General features: G+C 45.7%; 1 protein-coding gene across 4 annotated transcripts in view; it reads left to right on the forward strand.

The window, feature by feature from the left end:
* Positions 1-19,384, forward strand: part of LanB1 (laminin subunit beta-1) — a 52,907-nt gene that overhangs the window by 26,377 nt on the left and 7,146 nt on the right. For all 4 annotated transcript variants that reach the window (XM_077640055.1, XM_077640053.1, XM_077640056.1 and 1 more), the window contains 15 exons: positions 1,551-1,694; positions 1,898-2,129; positions 3,192-3,355; positions 4,380-4,664; positions 5,978-6,214; positions 7,218-7,409; positions 8,963-9,143; positions 10,614-10,798; positions 12,089-12,282; positions 12,955-13,185; positions 13,864-14,052; positions 14,623-14,786; positions 15,241-15,382; positions 18,272-18,448; positions 19,157-19,313. In XM_077640055.1, coding sequence (XP_077496181.1) covers positions 1,551-1,694; positions 1,898-2,129; positions 3,192-3,355; positions 4,380-4,664; positions 5,978-6,214; positions 7,218-7,409; positions 8,963-9,143; positions 10,614-10,798; positions 12,089-12,282; positions 12,955-13,185; positions 13,864-14,052; positions 14,623-14,786; positions 15,241-15,382; positions 18,272-18,448; positions 19,157-19,313 — 2,874 coding nt within the window. The remainder of the gene's footprint in view (positions 1-1,550; positions 1,695-1,897; positions 2,130-3,191; positions 3,356-4,379; positions 4,665-5,977; positions 6,215-7,217; positions 7,410-8,962; positions 9,144-10,613; positions 10,799-12,088; positions 12,283-12,954; positions 13,186-13,863; positions 14,053-14,622; positions 14,787-15,240; positions 15,383-18,271; positions 18,449-19,156; positions 19,314-19,384) is intronic.

Genomic DNA, 19,384 nt, shown 5'->3' on the forward strand with positions numbered 1-19,384 from the left:
ACGGGTTCTACGCGTTTCTGAAAACTGCACATAGGGGATTGGAGAAATGCCTAGTTTTCCATGAATTGGTGAAGGAAGGATAGGCGGGCTATCTTGCGTCTGACGTGGAGTGGTTTAATATCATTTGCTGCCATTCACGAAGATGGGGAATCAGTTCTATTGTACCTATTAAATATAAAATGTACTGCACGTCCCTGTATTTTTTTCTAATTCTCTTATGTCTTTTTTTGCATAGGGGTCCCAGACGTTGGCGGCATATTCGAGTTTTGCTCTTATAAGCGTATTGTAGGCTAATAGCTTGCAGCTGCTAGGTGCGCCCCTAAGTTTATGGTGAAGAAAACCAAGTTTGCATAAAGCTGAGGATTTAATGTGGTCTATATGGTCATTCCATTTTAGTTGCGAGTTTATTACAACACCAAGATACTTATACCTTGGCACTTCTTTAACTGAAACGCCATTAATGCAATAGTTGAAGGAAAACGGATTTTTCTTCCTTAGAAAGAAAACTGTTAGCATCGAATCTTGTTGCTGCTGAAATGTTTGCATAACCCAGTACAGTAGAATCCCAGTGGTACGAATTTCAGAATGGTACAAATTGCTAAAATTGTCTGGCCAGAGTGCCTTGTGTACAATGTGCAGAATTTTGGTTGTTCCAAACACTCTCATGTGCCGCTACAAATGATATGAAAGCACAAGCCACGACGATACTCTCAAGCACTGAGCGCTGCCCGCACATCGCTGGCGTGCAGTCTCCAGTCGTGCCATACACACTGCGAGCAGTGAACGATGGCGCTTGGCTCACACAATGCCAATGTCGTGGCTGAATGGTGTCACGCAGCCCATACATCACCACGTTGCGAATGCCAGTTGTGCGGTACAAACCAAGAACAATGAGCATGGGACCACATAGCCATAAATAAATCCCTTCAGCTGTAAACAAATCTGTATGAGTGCATTTGTAGATTTTGTTCGCTGTGGATGGTATGGATTTCGGATGGTATGAATATTTTTGGGGACCCTATGAGATTTGAAGCAATGAAATTGCACTGTGGATATTGTGAACACTTCAAAACATTACAGCCAGTTGAATTAGTCGAGCCGGTTGCCTCGTCTCTTAGTAAATGTTAAGTCCGGCGAGCATCCAGGTCTTCATCTTCAATTTGCCAAACATGCGCTTCCTCTCTTGGCTATATGGTGGTTTTTTAGCACAGAACTACTAAGCTGACATCCCACTGGTTCGAAGGAGCAAATTTATTGATATCTTGTTTGTATGTGAAGCCGTGAGAGCTGTGGGGTGAAGGAAGGTTGGAAATGACAGAGCTTGCAGACTAGGAGCTCGGTGCTTGAAATGCCTGAACTAAGCGAGGAACATGGATTTGGGGGAAGTTTCAACGGAAGTGTAGAAAGGATGTCAGATGTAATGTGGCCAAGCTTCTCATCAGTGTACCAGATGGCATGCTTGGCTTACCAGCTGCCAAACGTTTCACGTTTGCACATCATTTGCACATTGGGGAGGTGTCAGTAAGTTTTTGTGCATTCTTTGTTTCCAGACTGCAGATGTGACCCTCAGGGCTCACACAGTAGTGTGTGCAACACATTGGGTGGACAATGCCAGTGCAAGACCAACGTGGTGGGCCGCAGCTGTGACCGTTGCGCCCCTGGAACGTACGGCTTCGGACCTGGAGGCTGCAGGCGTAAGGGCTTTGGCTTTCCAACTAAAAACGCTTGCTTTTATTTTTTCAGCACTAACGCATTCTCCTCTGTAGTCCTTGTGTACGGATGCGAGATAGGGAATATTGGTATTCCATTCCGTAGCGTGTGTTGGTTAATGCAGATCATGCGTTTGAAAAAACCAAATTGCGACTGGCAGAGAATCTTGAAAGGTGCTTGCTTGCAGCCTGCGACTGCAACGGCATCGGCTCCCTGGACAACTTCTGTGATGCCCAGACGGGTCAGTGCAAGTGCCGGCCAAACACTTATGGCCGGCAGTGCGACGAGTGCCAGCCGGGATACTGGAACTACCCCAGCTGCCAACGCTGTGACTGCCATGGCCACGCCGACACTTGTGACTCAAGGACGGGACACTGCATTCAGTGCCGGGACTTCACCACGGGACCACACTGTGACAGGTGAGTTGCTGGTGGGGAACAGTGAGTTGTATGGCGATTTTCACCTTTCTTTTGACACCTCTGAAAATTTTTCACGTGTACTGTTGGGAGCAGAATTGGTGTGTGTGGTGCAAGCTTTGGTTAGGCTCCACTGCCATGCCACTTTCCGGCAACCCCTTCTATCGATACTGGTAAAATAGTTGACAGTTTTCATCTAGAGGTAGTGTGTGCTCGTTCATTTTGATTCACATAGCTTCTGCTTGCTGAGAACACTGAAAGGTGTTCCAAAAGCAGCAACCCACATGCGTGAGTAGTACACACAACTTTTGCTTCTGGCAGTGCCTCATCATCATCAGCCTGAAGTAGAATTACTGTGTAATCTTGTGCAAGGGCCACACCCATGTACGGGCTTCACCTTCAAAATTCACTACTGAATTAAAAAGAAAAAGTGCGGCCCTTACACGTGTTTATACCATACTATAGTATTATGACTGTGGAGCGTAGATTGTGATATCATTGTCTGTTACCATGAACTGTGGTTCCTTTACTACTGCGGTTCTTTGACTGGTACACACGCAAAAAAAACGAAGACTTAATACATATTTCACTTTTCAGTTTTATTTCGAAAGAAAACGTACCGACTTGATACATAAGTTACAAACACAGGAGGGGGCGCCCAAGGCTAAAAAAATATCCAGATGGGACCTTCTGTACCATTACACTAGAATAGTGTAATGCCCTTACACTAGAATAGTGTAATGGTACGTGGAGGCTAACGAAAAGGTTTCAGCTTAAGTTAAGGACAAAGCAGCGAGCTATGGAAAGATAAGGGAGCAAACACAGGTTAATGACATCCTAGTCGAAATCGAGAGGAAGAAATGGGCTTGGGCAGGGCATGTAATGCGAAGGCAAGATAACCGCTGGTCCTTAAGGGTAACGGAGTGGATTCCAAGAGAAGGCAAGTCCTATGTCCAGATTCGACTGTAACACCCGGTACAAATTAAAGTAAGACTGTTGACACTTTCTACATTGTGCACGATTACTATATTTTACTGGCATGCCTGAGCTTGTGGATGGGTGCAGGTGCGAGACTGGTTACTACGGGGACCCCCGCTACGGAGTGGACATACCATGCCGTCCATGCCCATGCCCCGGCACTGCGGAAAGTGGCGTGAACCACGCCACCAGTTGTGACCTGGACCCACGCACTGGCAATGTCATCTGTCACTGTGCTCAGGGATACATAGGCAAGTTCACATCAAGATTTGCATGCATGTTTTGCGTGGAAAAGTGTCGCTTGTGCATACGACATGAGCATGGCTCCTCAAGTAGCCTTATTCTTGTAGCTCTTCAAGCTCAGTTTTCATGCAGCTTTTTTTTTTGTGACATTTTTTGGAACACTGACTACATGCATGGTTTCGTAAAGCAGACACTTCTGTCAGAAGAATTAAGCTAAGTTGCTTCTTTCCCCGAATTAAAAAGTAAAAAGAAAGGAAATGTTATTTATTGTAATTTTCTAGGTCCAGTTGTTTTCATTGGCGGCTTTTGTGTGACTGTGCTTGATCGCGAAGGCTGGCTTTTGAAGGGGGAACCGAACTCAATGAATTCTTGATGCAATTAAAAACTGCTCCATTTGGTACTAAGTTAGCACTGATCACTGTAATCGCACCTCGTTTTCCTTTAGCTTCTTAAATGTTAAGAATGAATTCAAAACATTTTGAGCGTTTACTGTGTCTTTTTATTTTTTAATTTATCAACACACCGCTTGGCTTCTCTTGTGCCAAAATGGCTATTTTAGTTCTGCTGGAACTAAAAATGACTTGTTTAGCTGGCTTTCTCATACAATGGAATAGACAGTGCTCATTCACAAACATCTTCGTTTGAATAGAATATAAAATTAAGATGCAGCTCAAAGGTGTTGGTTGAATGCCACTTGGAACTCTACAGGCACCACCAGGCATGACCCCTACAGGCATGTTTCGTGAACAGAGTTTCGTATGGAACCTGCAACATCAGCTGTTTTCTTTTACACTGGTCACGAAGCATGTTTATCATTTGTAGCAATATTTCACCCTGAGCACACAGTGTTACATCAAATGCTAGGCTACATTCACTTTGGTTTATGCTTGTACCCTTGCTACAGGGGCAGCGTTAACCGCGGTTAATGTAACCACAGTTACACGAAGCTGCAGTTTAGAGTACTTATGTTTTTGTATTTACAGTTGTGTTGTTTCTTTTCACATTTCCTTTTCGTTCCTTCTTTTGGTATAGGTGAGCGGTGTGACCGCTGTGCCAACAACTACTACGGTGAGCCCAACGTTCCCGGCGGCTCATGTCGCCGGTGCGAGTGCAGTGGCAACGTCGACGAGACGCAGCCAGGGAACTGTGACTCGCGCACGGGAGCCTGTCTGCGGTGCCTGTACAACACAGAGGGCCCCCACTGCGAACGCTGCAAGCCGGGACACTATGGGAACGCCTCGCGCCAACAGTGTATGGAGTGCGTGTGCAATCTCCTCGGCCAGGACACCAGCCAGGGACATTGCGACCCCATCACAGGTGGGTGCAGTGAACTGTGACCGCTGCCCGGCAGAGCGTGAAGCTCGGCTGTTTGGTTTATTACACGTCGAATGAGCGCGAAAAACGCTGGAGAAAGAATGCACACAGCATGAGCACCCTTGTCAAGTGCCAAGAGTAGAATGCAAAGGGCTAAAATCTTGGGTGAAACATGAGGGAATGACACTGACATGTACTGTCCATGTTATTCTTTTGTGTCATCCATGTTTTTTATTGCTGTGTATTCTGTTGTTGACAACTAGCCCAACAGCAAGCATTAAAAAGGTAATTCAAACAAATTTCAAGACCCTCTTTGATCTGAAATGGCCCAGAGCTGACTGTATAGTTAAAGGTGTGGTTCCACAGGCCTCAAAGACCGGATGCAACAAATATTAACTGAGCCTTGTGGGAGGACTTCAAATCCTCCCATCCTCTTGCCTGTCAAACTGACCACTCAGAAGCCCCATGATCTTGATGGCTTATATCACTGCCTTAGGCCATTACTGCGATAATGTGACTTCTGAGCAAGTAGCCATGTGAAAAGTTCCTGTCGAGCTTAGAATGCAAGATGTTCGTAGTTGCCATGCTATGTGAATAATGTCCAAGAGGAGCTTAGAACACAAAAATATACAGAACATATTTTTGAAGGAAGTCTAGAAGCCAGATGCGCATTGCTTTTTAGTTGAATACATTTCAAGAATTATGCAGCAGATACCCCTCAAAGTGGGCCCTGCAACCAATGGCATTGACTTGTAGTTGTGGCATCATGATCAGCCGCCCCCTACCTGTTGGTGTGCAGTTCGTTGTGGCTGTGACATGTGCAGGGCAGTCGACTACAGCGTCATGACTATAGGTCGACTCGACGTCATTGGTCTGAGGGCCTCCTTTAAAGAGCATTTGCATTTTTGTTCTTGACTTGTGTCCAATTATAGTATAACTGCTGTAGGTACTACCACTTTTAGAGAGAGAGCATCCAGACCATGGTACTTCCCAACCAGTCCTTACTGTATCCTTGCACTTTTCATGCTCCTTTCAATTTTCCTAGTGCACAGCGATGTTCCCCATAGCAATTCCCGATGTTTCCCGGGTAGTACATCTTTGCTCATGCCAATTTTTATTTGAGCAGCTATCGCTCGTGCGCTGTTGTAGCAGGTGACCGCATGTTTTTGCATGAACCGACTCAGGCATGTGCTAACAAAACAAGGCAACATTTTCCTTCATTGTGGGAAGCTTATGAGAACATGTTAGCATCAAGGTGTTGCTTTGATTTGTGTGGTGGAACATGCATGTTCGTCACACGCACCGTTGTTACACAGGCCAGTGCCCGTGTCTGCCAAATGTGGTGGGCCGCTCCTGTGATCGGTGCGCCCCCAACTACTGGAAGATCGCCAGCGGAGAAGGCTGTGAGGAGTGTGGCTGTGATCCGCTGGGCTCCTACGAGCTGAAGTGCAACGAGTTTGACGGCCAATGTCCGTGCAAGCCAGGCCATGGCGGGCGACAGTGCAATCAATGCCAGGACAACCACTGGGGTGACCCTCGCGCCCGCTGCTACCGTAAGCGCACTCGAAATTGCTTTCAAGTTTTTAATGCTTTGAGATAGTTGCATTCTGCATGTTTCAAGGGGTAAGTCAAAGTGAACTCAATGGTAAAACCCAAAGGGCTCTCTCTTGCTGGGGTAGTCGGAATTGCCAAGAATGATTCAGAGTGGTGGTTTGGGATGCACAACCTGCAGCGTAGACAGCTTGGTGCATATGACAGTTGAGCACCAGCACAACGCAGGTGTGGGGGCCAGTGACAGCAGATATAATGCAGCTAAGTTCTTTCGTGTAGTGCCAAGGAATGCTAGTCTAACCACTCCAGATGTTCCATGTTTTGACCAACTACCTCCTGCAGAGATTAATCATGCAGCCATCCATCTTTATCACTTTTTAGCCCCACTGAAAAACGAAAAGTCTGGATTTTTCTCTCCTTTTGCATGCAAACAGAAATACGCTCTGCAGCTTATCTTGCAGTGTGTGAACAGACTTTTCCTAAACATTCATCAGAGCATCTTGTACAACACGAGATGTGTGCGTGTAAAGTTTTTTTCCAATAATGACATTGCCTCTATGACATGCTAGTCACGAAGACTTTTGCGGTAAAGGAGAGCGCTGTATTAACAAGAAAGTTTGGAGCATTAAGGGGGTCACTTAAGATAATGGCAACTGCATGCCATGTTTCAATCGCAGTGTGCATCAGCAGATTTGTCAGTGCAGCTCTTTTGCATGCAGTGTGTATGTGGGTGAATTCAGAAAAGAATGGGGCTTGGGTATGTACCGGACTCTTTTCATAAACAACTGTGTGTTAGTGCTGCTTGTTTTCCAGCTGCAATTAATAAATTATTTCCACCGTAAATTATTTCTTAGAGGCACGTGTATATAGCAAACATATAGTGGGGTGCAGCTTTTGCGGAGACGATACTTTTAAACCGAAGTGTACGGTACTATACACCAGGACGTGTGAGTTAGTTTACCATTCTGAGAGTGTCTCACTCTCTTTCGCCGCTTCTGCCGACAGCCTGCGAGTGCAATGTTCCTGGGGCAGCGACCAGCCAGTGCCATCGCAACAACGGCACCTGCGTCTGCATTCCCGGCGTGGCGGGCGACCGCTGCGAACAGTGTGCACGTGGCTTCACGGGACGGGCACCGTACTGCGACCCCTGTGGGGAGTGCTTCGACAACTGGGACCGCATCATCCAGGAACTGCGGGGTAATCAAACAAAGAGCATGTGGGATAGTTGTGTTCAACAGCTATGCCTTCTCACTGCTTTTAACCCATTTGCAAACACTTGCTGTCAGGCTCAGCTAAGAACTGTAGAACCCCGCTATAGTAAACTCGGATATAGTAAAGTGAAACTGCAGTTCCACTTCAACTCCCATATAACACATGACTAGAATGTTAACTTATGCAATAAAGCATGCCCCAATCTAGTGCACTCATTTTGCACCTAGTTGATAAATAATAGCGGTGGCAATGCACAAACAGGAGTATAGACTGTACATTTTTTTTTTCGGTTATACTAAACATTTAAAAAAAAAAAAATGGCTATAGTAAAGAGCGTCTGGCCGTGGCGACGTACCTCCCGCGGAATGATGACAATGCGACACGGCACTCACGATGCCGACGCTCGGAAGCAAATGCATACCAAAGATGACAACACGGTGCTCGTTGAGATAGCTTCACTACCAAGCTCAGAAGCTTTGAGGACAAGCCAACTTCTTCAAGTCCTTAGGGCCGTGAGGCAAAGCGCACGTAAAAAAAAGTAAAGCTGGTATGAAAGCAGAAAGGAGGAGTGGCAGGTCGCCGAGAAAGGAAGGAAAGTAAAAATGGAGTGAATAGTAGGGGAGGAAAGAAAGGGGCAAACATTCACAGCACGATAGCATTAAGCACAGGGAAGGGGCGGCAAGGTGTGGCAGCACTGCGGGAGCGTTACCGCCGCGCCTCGACTGTGTCTGTTTCTTAACTGTTGCCCCTTAAACAACACTGTGACTGCCGAAAATGACACCGTGCTCACACAGAGCTTTTGTTTTCACATGAAATCAAACTCTCGTTATATTCGTAGCACATTTGTGCAAATGCGGTACTTCCTCAAGACGTAAAACAAGATTGAAAACGTGGTAACATAAAATGTCATACCTGAAAATGAATAATTATCACATAAAGGGACAATAAGAGCAGGATGGTAGGTATTTGTGAGATTTCTTTTAAAAACCAACTCTGCGTTTAGTGAGTAGACAAATGATTAAAGCATCCTCACAGCCATCCCATCACCAACAAGTGATATAGACCCTGATAAAGTAAACGTTTTTGCCGGTCTGAGTCTTTTTATTATAGAGGAGTTCTACTGCACCTGCCAAGTTCATACAAGCACCACATTACGCTGTCCTTTTTTTAGTTATTTTGTGAACGGAATATGAAACCATGAGATATGTTGTATTTTAATGCTGAATCAAGAGAGAAATCTAGATTTTAAAAAAGATGGTTTTATGGGGGTTTAACGTCCCAAAGCGACACAGGCTATGAGAGACGCGATTTTAAGAAAGAGAGGAATGTTATAACCTGGTATGTCCAGATCAGAACCTAGTCAAAACTCATGGTTCATTCTTGCACTTAACAACATTCCTCATGCAGACAGGGCAGGCAGTTGTCATTGCTGTTAGTGCGGAAATTGAAATAAAATAAAACTGAATAGACGTGCATTTTGCAAACCTCCAAGAACGGCTTTTTGTGTACTTATGTGTGTGGTTGTTTACCTTTGGCAGAGGAAACTCAAAACATGATCAACTCAGCGCGGCAGATCAAGCAGCAGGGAACGACAGGCGTCTACACGCGGGAGTTCCAAGAGATGGAAGACAAACTGCACGATGTGGAAGAAATTCTCAACGGGGCCAACATCACTGGTCTTGACCTCATGGACAGGCAGTCGCTCATTGAAGAGATTCGGTCAGTTTGTGTCCTCTCTGTGGAAGCTTAAAACTGTGAATGAACGACTGATGAAAGAGCTGCTGAGAATCTTTTGCGAAGGAGTTGAAATATTCAGTTGAAATATGCACAGTAAAAAGGTCGAGAGCAGTTATGTTTTAATAGGAGCTCGCAGACCCTTTGTCATTATTGAATACAATTTGTTTAGGGTTCTTGACGCTTTGCTGATAAAGCCCTGTGCATTTTATTTGAGTGAATGGCAAAACTGAATGGACATGCATGCACTTACTCATGTGTGGAAGTGAAATCTGTGCCTATTCTGCTGGGTTGTGTATTCCGTGAGCACCTAGTATTTAAATATAGTCCCACTTTATTCCCGGATGGACATTGGCAAACATATTGAGTCCATTGCCCTACCTTTTACAACAGTACCAAGCTTCGAGGCTTTGTTTTCTACTTGCACTCTTTACCTTTCATTAAATTTCCAACTTCTTTTTTTGTAGGGGTTGCCTTTCCTCACACACCCCCTCCGGCTGCACAGAGTAGTATGTCGGCCATTCTTACATGCTGGCAAAAAGCTCAAACTTTCCTTGTCTCGAGAATGGTAGCGAGGGAGCTTACATAATAAGCAAGATCTATATTGAGTCAAGTGGCCCCTGCCATCACCCTGTTTCATAGGGTATGCCCTTACCGTCCATCCATTCGTCTTCAGGAAATTAATGAATTCCTCCTAGAGAACCAAGGTGTCTACAGAACCATATTTGAGAACCACTGCTGAGGGGTAACAGTACAGTCGGTCCCTGATGTATCGAGTTGCTGTTTTTGTCAAACAGGCAGAGCATCTTCTTGAAAATCCCGTGCAAAAGTATAGCACTGTTGTCTGTGTTTAGCGAACATTTGATGCATCCAAACAGCACTGTGCCGATGAAAATGGCGCTTCTCCTAACGGTGCTCCCATGATCACTTTTTGTGTGTGGAGACAGGTTGGCTGCATGACCTTGAGCACCTGACTGGCAGCGCTAGTGTTGTAAAACCGCTTGAAGAGGTGAGGTGGAGTGTGCTCCGGTGTCTAATACTCATTTCCCACAACATGCCGCTTTCGTGTGAAAAAAAGCAGCATTCGGTGCACACCTTGTCATGCGGTGAAGCCATCCTACTGACCGCAGCCAAGCAAAGGCCCTTGCCTGGCATGATTCACTTGCTTCTGAAGGTATTGCGGAAACCAAAACTGTACATTGATTTTCATGAGGGATAATTCTATCATAGTTTGCTATAAACAGGACACCCACGGGCGGCACGTCACTGCAAGAAGCATGTCACCAGCATGGACGCAGCGTGTTCTTGCTTCTAGGTTACAGATAAGCTTATCTACTGCCATTTTTTGTTCACTGAATAACCAAAGTATTGATCTGTTCACAATCCCCTTCGAATTCAATATATCCGGGAAAAGTGACTTGCAAGGCTCATGACTGCAACTTCTGCCCTCTGCAGGCGAAACTTGACCGAAAGCCAGATGCAGCTGGAGGAAATCGGCGACCGGTCGGGCAACGTGACACAGCGCTCATTCGCAGCCAACCTGATGCTCGCCAGCCTCCACGACCGAGCTCAGGCGCTCGGAAGAGACGCCAAGGCTCTGCGGGAAAACACCACTGCCCTGCAGGAAGCAAATGTCGAAGGTAAGGGGCACCCAACCAAGAGAAAAATTGATGCACGCAAAATGCTAAAAGGCAGTGTTTTGCAGGTTTCTAAAGGCAGATTTATTTAAACTAAGATCAACTAGCTTTGCTTGAAATTTGAGAACCTGTCCATCACTGGAACAGCCAGATTCAGTGATGGATAGTTCGACAGATTGAACTACTCTAGCCCTATACAACTGGAGAATGAAGTGGCAAATGCTTCTCATATAAGGCCTTCTGACAAATGGCGTCGGCTGATTCTCATGACGTCGTCTTTAATCCATTTGGACTTGCAAGCGCGACATTGCTGAGGGTGTCAGGTGAAAAGGGAATAGCCATGGCTTAATCGCATTAAGTGCAGCGTCATGAAAATCAGTCGACGCCATTGGCTGGAGGGCTTCTTTTGAGGGTCATCTGCCACTTTGTTCTAGAGTTGCATCTTACTATAGTAGCTTGGAGATTAGGAAATTGCCATGGTAATTTTCTGAGCCACACATGAATGAAGAAATGGATTTGTGATACCTGTGGCACATGAGATAACATAGCTAGCTTGTGCACAGCAGTATAGCATACTAAGCTACCCATTGCAAGGTTTCTTTGTTTAGCACCAGATGGCACAAAGCTACGGATTACCAAACATCTAACACCTGCAGCTACTCTTGGGGTTTAGGAGGAATATATATATTTTTGTAATGAAACATAAAATGAAATGTATATGCAGTGGTCTATGTTGTTATAAGTGTGTATTCCCTTATGCTGCTCAAATGAACTTGGCACCCAGTCATTTTGACACCTCTCTAATTGTGCTTTACTTCAACAGTGAGAATTAAGTGCTTGAGAGCATTTCATGCTGAATGTTGGGCATGAATGTTTAGACCCATTAAATATTTTCAATACGATATACAAGAGTAAATATTACATTATATTCTTGCTGCTGTCAGAAATGTAATGCAAGACGTCTCGGTTTGAAAACAGTACCACCATACTTGTATTTCTTACAAGATTCTTCTCTCGATGTCTTTTACTGGGTCATCATTTGCTTGTCCATTTGTGTGATATAAGGTCCCTCCTGCACAACTCAAATGTTTAACTTATACACTGGAATAAATCAGGGAAGAGAGTAGGGTATGGTAAAAGAGTGACTGGGAACCAGCTCTTTTTTGCTGTCCTTTGTCCGACAGCTTTTCATGCGCCTTGAGAAACAAGTAGAAGTTTAATACAACATCGAAGTGGTCGTGTTATTCAAGGACGTCACGGTGGCACATTTGTTAATGTTACGCTCCCTTATAGGTGCACTGAACATCACGAGGGAAGCCCAGAAGCGGTCGCAGGCAGCCGAGAATAAGGTGCGCGGAGCACAGGACGACATCTCCAAGTCACAGGGCACGCGCCGGGTCACCGAGCGAACGCTAGAACAGGCGGCCAGCAGATACAACGCCACGTACCAAGAGAATGAGAGTGCTCTCCGCAAACTTCAGCAAGAGGTGGGCATCTGTGGCGTACAGCGAAACTTTGGAACTCACTGCTCATTATGGTACAGTTTCGGCACAAAAAGAACAAAAGAGGATGAAATGCACAAAACATGTTTATGTACATATGTGCACTTGTGTGCTGCGTGCTTGTGCATGCATGCGTGTGCATGTTCGTGTTACTTGCATGTGCTGGACAGTAAGATTCAGTACCACCTTGGATGGTGGGCTTATGTCAGCTTTGGTGCCTAGACCTCGTAAGGTTCCCGAATGTTGAGGTCTTCACTGAAGCCTCCCACTGGCACAATTCTTGGCTCGATCTGCCTGCTCATGTGGAGTGCATAAATTGAATGTGGTCTGTTTGGGAACTTGCATGTTTTAAAAGCAACTGCTCAAAAGTTCTGTCACAAAGTAGCAACACAGCAAACAGGTTGACCCTTGAAGGGAGGCAGTAGCTTCTTTTATTCGCTCTTTTTTATGTGCGCATAAAACAAGCCCGTTTCGTAGTCACAAGTTACATAACGGGTCCTCTGTTGTCATAATATTCCTATCCCCAATCTCTTCTGTCCCTCAATCGCCATCACTGGTGCTTAAGATGTCCCCGACACCTATGGCCGAGAACTGCCGACCCAGAACAATGCTCATATCTAAACGCTCAAAGTAACTAAACGTCACACACCAACGCAGGTGGCTGACTTGGAAGACCAAATCTCAGACGTCAACGAGCTCGTCTGCTTCAGGCGAGGAACCGTCGACCGCTGCGACGCGCTCTGCGGAGGTGCAGGATGCAACCACTGTGGTGGACTGGGCTGTGAAGAAGGTGCTCTTACCCGCGCCAACAACACCCTCATGGTGGCTTTGGATGCCAACCAGATTCTTACCAAAAAAGAGAAAGATGCCCGAGAACTATTTACTGCAGTAAGTAGTAATACTTGACAATCAGTACTGCTGCTCAAAACATGACAGGAGCAGCTGGAGTTAATAATAATAGGTTTTTTGGGGAAAGTAAATGGCGCAGTATCTGTCTCATATATCGTTGGACACCTGAACCGTGTGGTAAGGGGAGGGATAAAGGAGGGAGTGAAAGAAGAAAGGAAGAAAGAGGTGCCGTAGTGGAGGGCTCCAGCAAATAATTTCGACCACCTGGGGATCATTAATGTGCACCGACATCGCACAGCACACGGGCGCCTTAGCGTTTCGCCTCCGTAAAAACGCAGCCGCCGCAGTCGGATTCGAACCCAGGAACTCCAGATCAATAGCCGAGCGCCCTAACCACTGAGCCACCGCGGCGGCTGCAGCTGGAGTTGCGATGTAGCGAAATGTGAAGTGGCTAACATGCTGAACAGGGTGTCAAAGCCGATGTATGTGAAATGCTGACTTAATTTTGATTCAGCCAGTGTGCTTGTAGTGTGCTTTTTCTTGAGATGGAAAAGTTTGCTTTCTGGTATCTATGTCCATTTGCCTTTGCTCAGCCCACATATTTATGTATAGACAGATGAATAAACAGAAACAAGGGGTGGAAAGGGGGGGGGGGGCTTGCTTTTAAGTTTGTAGGTGCGTCTCTAACATGTTTATTTGTGCACCTTGTGTACATAGGTTGGTTCGGCAGAAAAGGAATCCCAGCGGGCCCTTGAAGAAGCGAAAAAGGCCTTCGAGCGCTCCCAAATGGCAAAGAACCAGTCGGAGAATGTCAGCACAGACCTGCAAGACCTGCTGGATCGCATTGACAAATTCCTGAGTGAAGTGGGAGCGCGACCTGCTGAAATCAGAGTGCTCGCCGAAGAGGTACACAAGCTGAAAATTAGCGATAGCCAGGGGAAAGTCCCGGGACACTGGGTTTGCATTTCGAGGTGCTCATTAACTTCTGGCCAGGCATGAAGTGTGCCGAAGTACATCCAAACTTTAGGTTTTTCAGCACCAGTATTGTAGGTTTGTGTACACTGGCAGGAACAAATTAGCAGCTGGATTAAGTCAACTTAATGTGGTTTACAGGAGTGGGACAGTAGCATTGGGACTCTATTGTTGCGTTAGAATGTGTACTGTAAAAAATGAATGCCCACTGATTATTTGGATCTCTCAAAACTTTATAAAACTGAGAAACATAATCACAAAAGGCTTAGTTGGCATCAAAGGCAAGTTAATAAGTAGTATGAAGCAGTCAGATGATGCCATTTACTGGATGGGTTGAACAGTAACCTAGAAAGTAGCACATGCAATCTTATTAAACAAACAATGAACACCTTTTATAGCTTGCGTTTTTCTCACATGAACGTTGCAAACAAGTGATTGATTGATTGTTTCTTATTGCTTCATGGAAATTGGGTTTTCAACAACGCCCGCTTGCCCTTCATACAGTGCATTGGCCTGTCCATCTCCTTGGAGCCGGAGCAGATCCGACAGTTGGCGAGGGAGATCAACGACACAATAGCCAGCCTGACTGACATTGATGCCATCTTGAGGGAAACTGGCGACGACCTCAGGCTTGCCAAGGATCTGAAGGCTCAGGCTGATCGTGCAAGGTACGCCAATATTGATGAGACAAGCTCGTTGAAGTGAAATCGTACAAATCATGCTGGCATTGAACAAACAGATGTGAGGTCAGGTGTATGCTCTAAACAGGTGTCAAGAGACATGCTTTGTTAGTGGATTGCATGGTTGAGCAAGAGTACCTTGAGGAAGTCTGTACTGAACTATCTAGAGAGAATTTTTTTCTTTTCTGAAAGAACGTCTCCTCAAGCAGTGCTACAACATGCTACCAAAACATTGGTCTTATCTAACTAGTGCACACGCTGAATGCACAAGCTAATTTTGCCTCTTGTTAAGAGAAATTGAAACATACCAACTGGCTGCATTTATTAGCAGCTAGCTCATTTCAAACAAGCACAGCTTTTCATATTTTTTTGTTAATCTTAGAAGTGGCGTTAGTCCTGCTTTGCAAATGTAGTTCTAAGTTACATGTTGCTATTCTTACAGAACAATGGCCAACAAGATTTTGGACACTGCTAAGGAGGTCCTGCAAAACCTGGACGATGCGGCCGAAGCTCAAGGCAGAGCCAAGCAGGCCATTGATCAGGCTCGCCAACACATCAACACAGCCGACGAAGATCTCGCGCAGGCAAGTCATTTTTGTCGCGATAACTACGCTACGCTGCCTCTTCGACTTTTCAGCGTGGCACCACTTGAGCTCCGTCGCACCACTTGAGCTTCATGGCGGTGCCGTTGGTCACGTGGGTTGATCACATGGGGCGGCCGTTGGTCACGTGGTGCAGAGCAGCTGCTGCTGCCGGCGGCGCGGCGTGCAACAGCTGCAACAGCTGTGCGCATGCACCGTGTCAAGTGGGACGAAGATGAAGAAGGAATGTCCAGCGAAACGAAGCGGCGAAAGACTGACTTTGCAATTCAACTGAGCGAGTTCCACCCGGCCAGATGTAGCTATCGCGTCACTCCAGGTTTAAGCAGGGCTAAGCCACAGCCATTTTTTTCTTTTATATTTAACAAGCAACCTTGAGCTATATTTCAAGTAATACTGCTGCAGGGCCAGGTAAAAATCCTAACTGGTCAAACTTGTTTAAGGAACGATTCCCAGCTGAGTTCCAGTTGGAAGAGGTGGGCAGTGGGTCAACCTCAACCTCACGGATTGAGGTGAGGTTGAGGTGAGGTTGGCAACAGCTTGAAATTTTTTTAGTGAGACGTCAGAAAATCGGTTTGAGGTTGAGTGAGGTCGGATTTTGAGTTAAGGTTTTTCACAGTTTACCTCGACGTTTCTCCTGCCTGCATCGCCGCGACACGCAAGCATCCTCTGCGCGCCATTGGCAGTGTCTCTGAGTGCGTGGTCATGGATTCTTTTGCTTTCGCTGTACGGGCTTGGTCCATCGGTCAGCTCCACACACGCGTGCTTTTGTGTTTTAAGCGTGGTTTTGCTGGTACAGTCGTAGCGTTTCCACGTTCTAGTTTCTTTTATGGTTGACCCTCAATGACCAGATTTAATTGTTATAACCAATAATGACGGTGCCCCGCTTACGGTGCCGCGACTGACCATTGTTGTATCCAATATATTGTTATAACTGGTATTGTTATAAGTGGGTTTGACTGTACAACTAATTTCTATTGCGCCTTAATGACCATTATTCCTGTCGCGTGTGTCCTGTAAAATTCGTATGTTTGCTCATGGTCGCGTTTTTTATCAAACCTTTAATAAAACGTCCACTCAATTATCCCTCCAAAAAGACCTTAACGAGATTCAGGATTAGTAGCTGTTTTCGTTGAAGTCATACATAAACCCTTCGAGCTCTCATGGCAGAATACCGGTTTTTCTTCTTGCATGTGCATTGGATAGTGTATGTACTATCGGGTGCAAAAGTGGCATGCAACAGTCGATGTTGCAAGGCTTGCTCCTTTTGTGGCATCTTTCGGCATTTAGGCCAAGCTGGAGCGCCACGCATTGAAACGAGCAAAATGACATGCCCCTGGATCAACACGGTCACCTTCAGTCACAGTACACCACATATCTAATAATTATACACCTTTGAATGCCATAATTAGTTGTTACGAAGCTACTCTCATCATTCTAGCTTGTTTCAGTCACAGGATTCTCAGTGGAAAAATTTTAATTGCGCATTCAAATCTGTTTTATTTTTTGAGGTCTCACATCCGACCACAACCTCACACGTGAGGTCGAGTGAGGTCACTAGTGGCCTCAGCAAAAATGAGGTGAGGGCAGTTGAGTAGACCTCAAGTGGTGAGGTTTAGTGAGCTCACCAAATTTTGAGGTTGAGGTATTTGAGGTCAAGTGCCCACCTATGCCAGTTGGAGTCAACTGGGAGCCAACTGGCATCGACTGGAAATTGTGCCTTAAACCAGTTTGACCAGTTAGGATTTTCGCCTGGCTAGTGCCCAACTGCAGGCAGTGTCAAGACCAAGCATAGCCGGCTACTTTTAATTCTCATTTCAGCAGTACATTGCCGATTACCTGGTGAAAAGGAGACGAATGTGTTTTCTTCTTATTTTGAGTGCTGTGCTTCTCCTGAAGTTCTTTGGTACTGTAACTTGAGGAAGAGGGAAGTGCGTGTACACGATTGCATGGAGGTATGCGAATCGGAGGGAGTAAGAAAATACTAGTAGAGTAGTAACGAAATGAGGCTGTGTTAGCATTTACACTTGCTTGCGGACATCATCGAGTCAATGGAAATGGGAAGCTCCTTAATACCTGTCTGTCTGCCTGGTGCACATGTAAATACTGCATGATCTCTTATTCAAGATGCAAACAAATGCACAGCAGTCTCGCAGATGCTGGTAGCTGCATTCCATGGTGTGAATTCCTGAACATCAGTGCTCAGAGAAGCTAACTGCCATTTGCCTGTGCGTTGAACTATGGCTTTCAGAGAGGAATGAAGAAAATATTTATAGTTCATATGATAGTGCAGTTAGAGAAAGGTTATATGGAAGGAGGCCTTACAGTTGAGAACTGCGTCAAAACCTCCTGTGTATTAATAATGGTGCAAAGGAATTGTAGTCCGTGCAGCACTAAAAAACCTGGAGTGATGCGATAGCTACAGCTGGCCAAGTGGAACTCGCTCAGTCGAATTGCAAAGTCAGTATTTCGCTGGGCATTCCATCTTCATTTTCGTCCCTGGACGTGATTCACTCCCCCCCCCGCCCCCCCCAACTCGGTTTCGCCAGTACGCCGCGCTGCCGCCAGCTGCTCTGCACCATGTGACCAACCACATTAACACGTGGTGGCGCCGCCGCTGCCACGCTGAAGGCTCGAAATGCTAGCGTAATGTAGCTATTGCTACAAAAAATGTTTGAAATGCGAACAGAATGAATGCATTAGTCACAAAGAAGTTGTGTGAAATTACTAAACAGCAAAGTGCGAAGCTGTTAGTTGACTAAACAGAAAGTATGTGCAACAGAAAAACACGTTACTAAGAGCAGGAGCAGGGCTCATGACGGATATGTTGTCATTATATATGACTTGGTGTTTTTCCTCCTCTGCATGTTGCAGATTGAGGAGGCCACCTACAAGGCACAGGGAGTGGCCAACCGATCCCTGGATCAGGTAGGAGGACTACAGGACCGGCTGGCTGAGCTCAAGAAGCAGTACACCCAAAACAACCTGGACGCCCGCAAGGCAGTCAACGAGGCCAAGGGTGCCGATCGCCTGGCAGGACAGGCCCACAAGGTACGCTCCTCTCTAGAGAAGTGGATGAGTAATCTGGAAAGTAATGTTGATCTATTTTGCGCTTACAACTGGCTACACACTTTCTCAATGTCTTCCTTCCTAAAAATTTTTGACCTTGGTTTCTTTGGTAGGCAGTAACAAGAGTTGAGCTGTTATCTGGGCAAGGATGGAGAAGTAGTAACAAGCTACTTTACTTAATGCATTTGTCTGCATTTCCATTGTAGTCTGATTTGGGGAATAACCACAAAAACAAGCACTGACAAATTTGCAAGATTGCAAAAGAAAGTGGTCAAGATCATTGCTAATGAAGCATTTGCTTCATACATGCAGGGACTATTTTTTATTTATTTCATACTGCAGACTGTATTACAGATCCCAGCAGAACAAATACACGTGTAGATAGTACACAATATGGGAGGTCCCTCCAACGAGTTTTTAGGTTAGAACCTCCTACTGAATATTTCTCTCGTGGTGTTAACCCTGTACAAAGGACTGAGTAAAATTTAAATTTTAATAACTACTGCTTTGATTTAATGCGCTGAAAGTTTCTTCACTACAAAATATAGAAGCTTCTTTTTACATCTCTGCGCGCCATCTCTGCAGCTATGTAATAGGGTTGTTATCTTCACCAATAGGTTCTCGGCACTAATATCGTTCAATCAATACCAATAGGTCATCTGGAACATGTTTGTTTTTGTTGTAATGTAGGACGCTGGGGATTTGGAGGCCGAGTACAATCGAGTTGTGAAAGAACTGGGAGGTCAAGTGACAGCCAGCGGAGACATGAAGGACAGGGCTGAGAAGCTGCGTGAGCGAGCCCGAAAGCTGGCCGAAGACGTCAGCTCCAAGGCCCAGCAACTGCAAGGTAAGGCTCACTTGCTGGGTTGCAACTCCAGTATAGATTGGATGCAACGTTGGACTATTCCTTGTCTTGCT

This window comes from Amblyomma americanum, chromosome 10 (genome assembly GCF_052857255.1).
Source record: "Amblyomma americanum isolate KBUSLIRL-KWMA chromosome 10, ASM5285725v1, whole genome shotgun sequence".
NCBI lineage: Eukaryota > Metazoa > Arthropoda > Arachnida > Ixodida > Ixodidae > Amblyomma > Amblyomma americanum.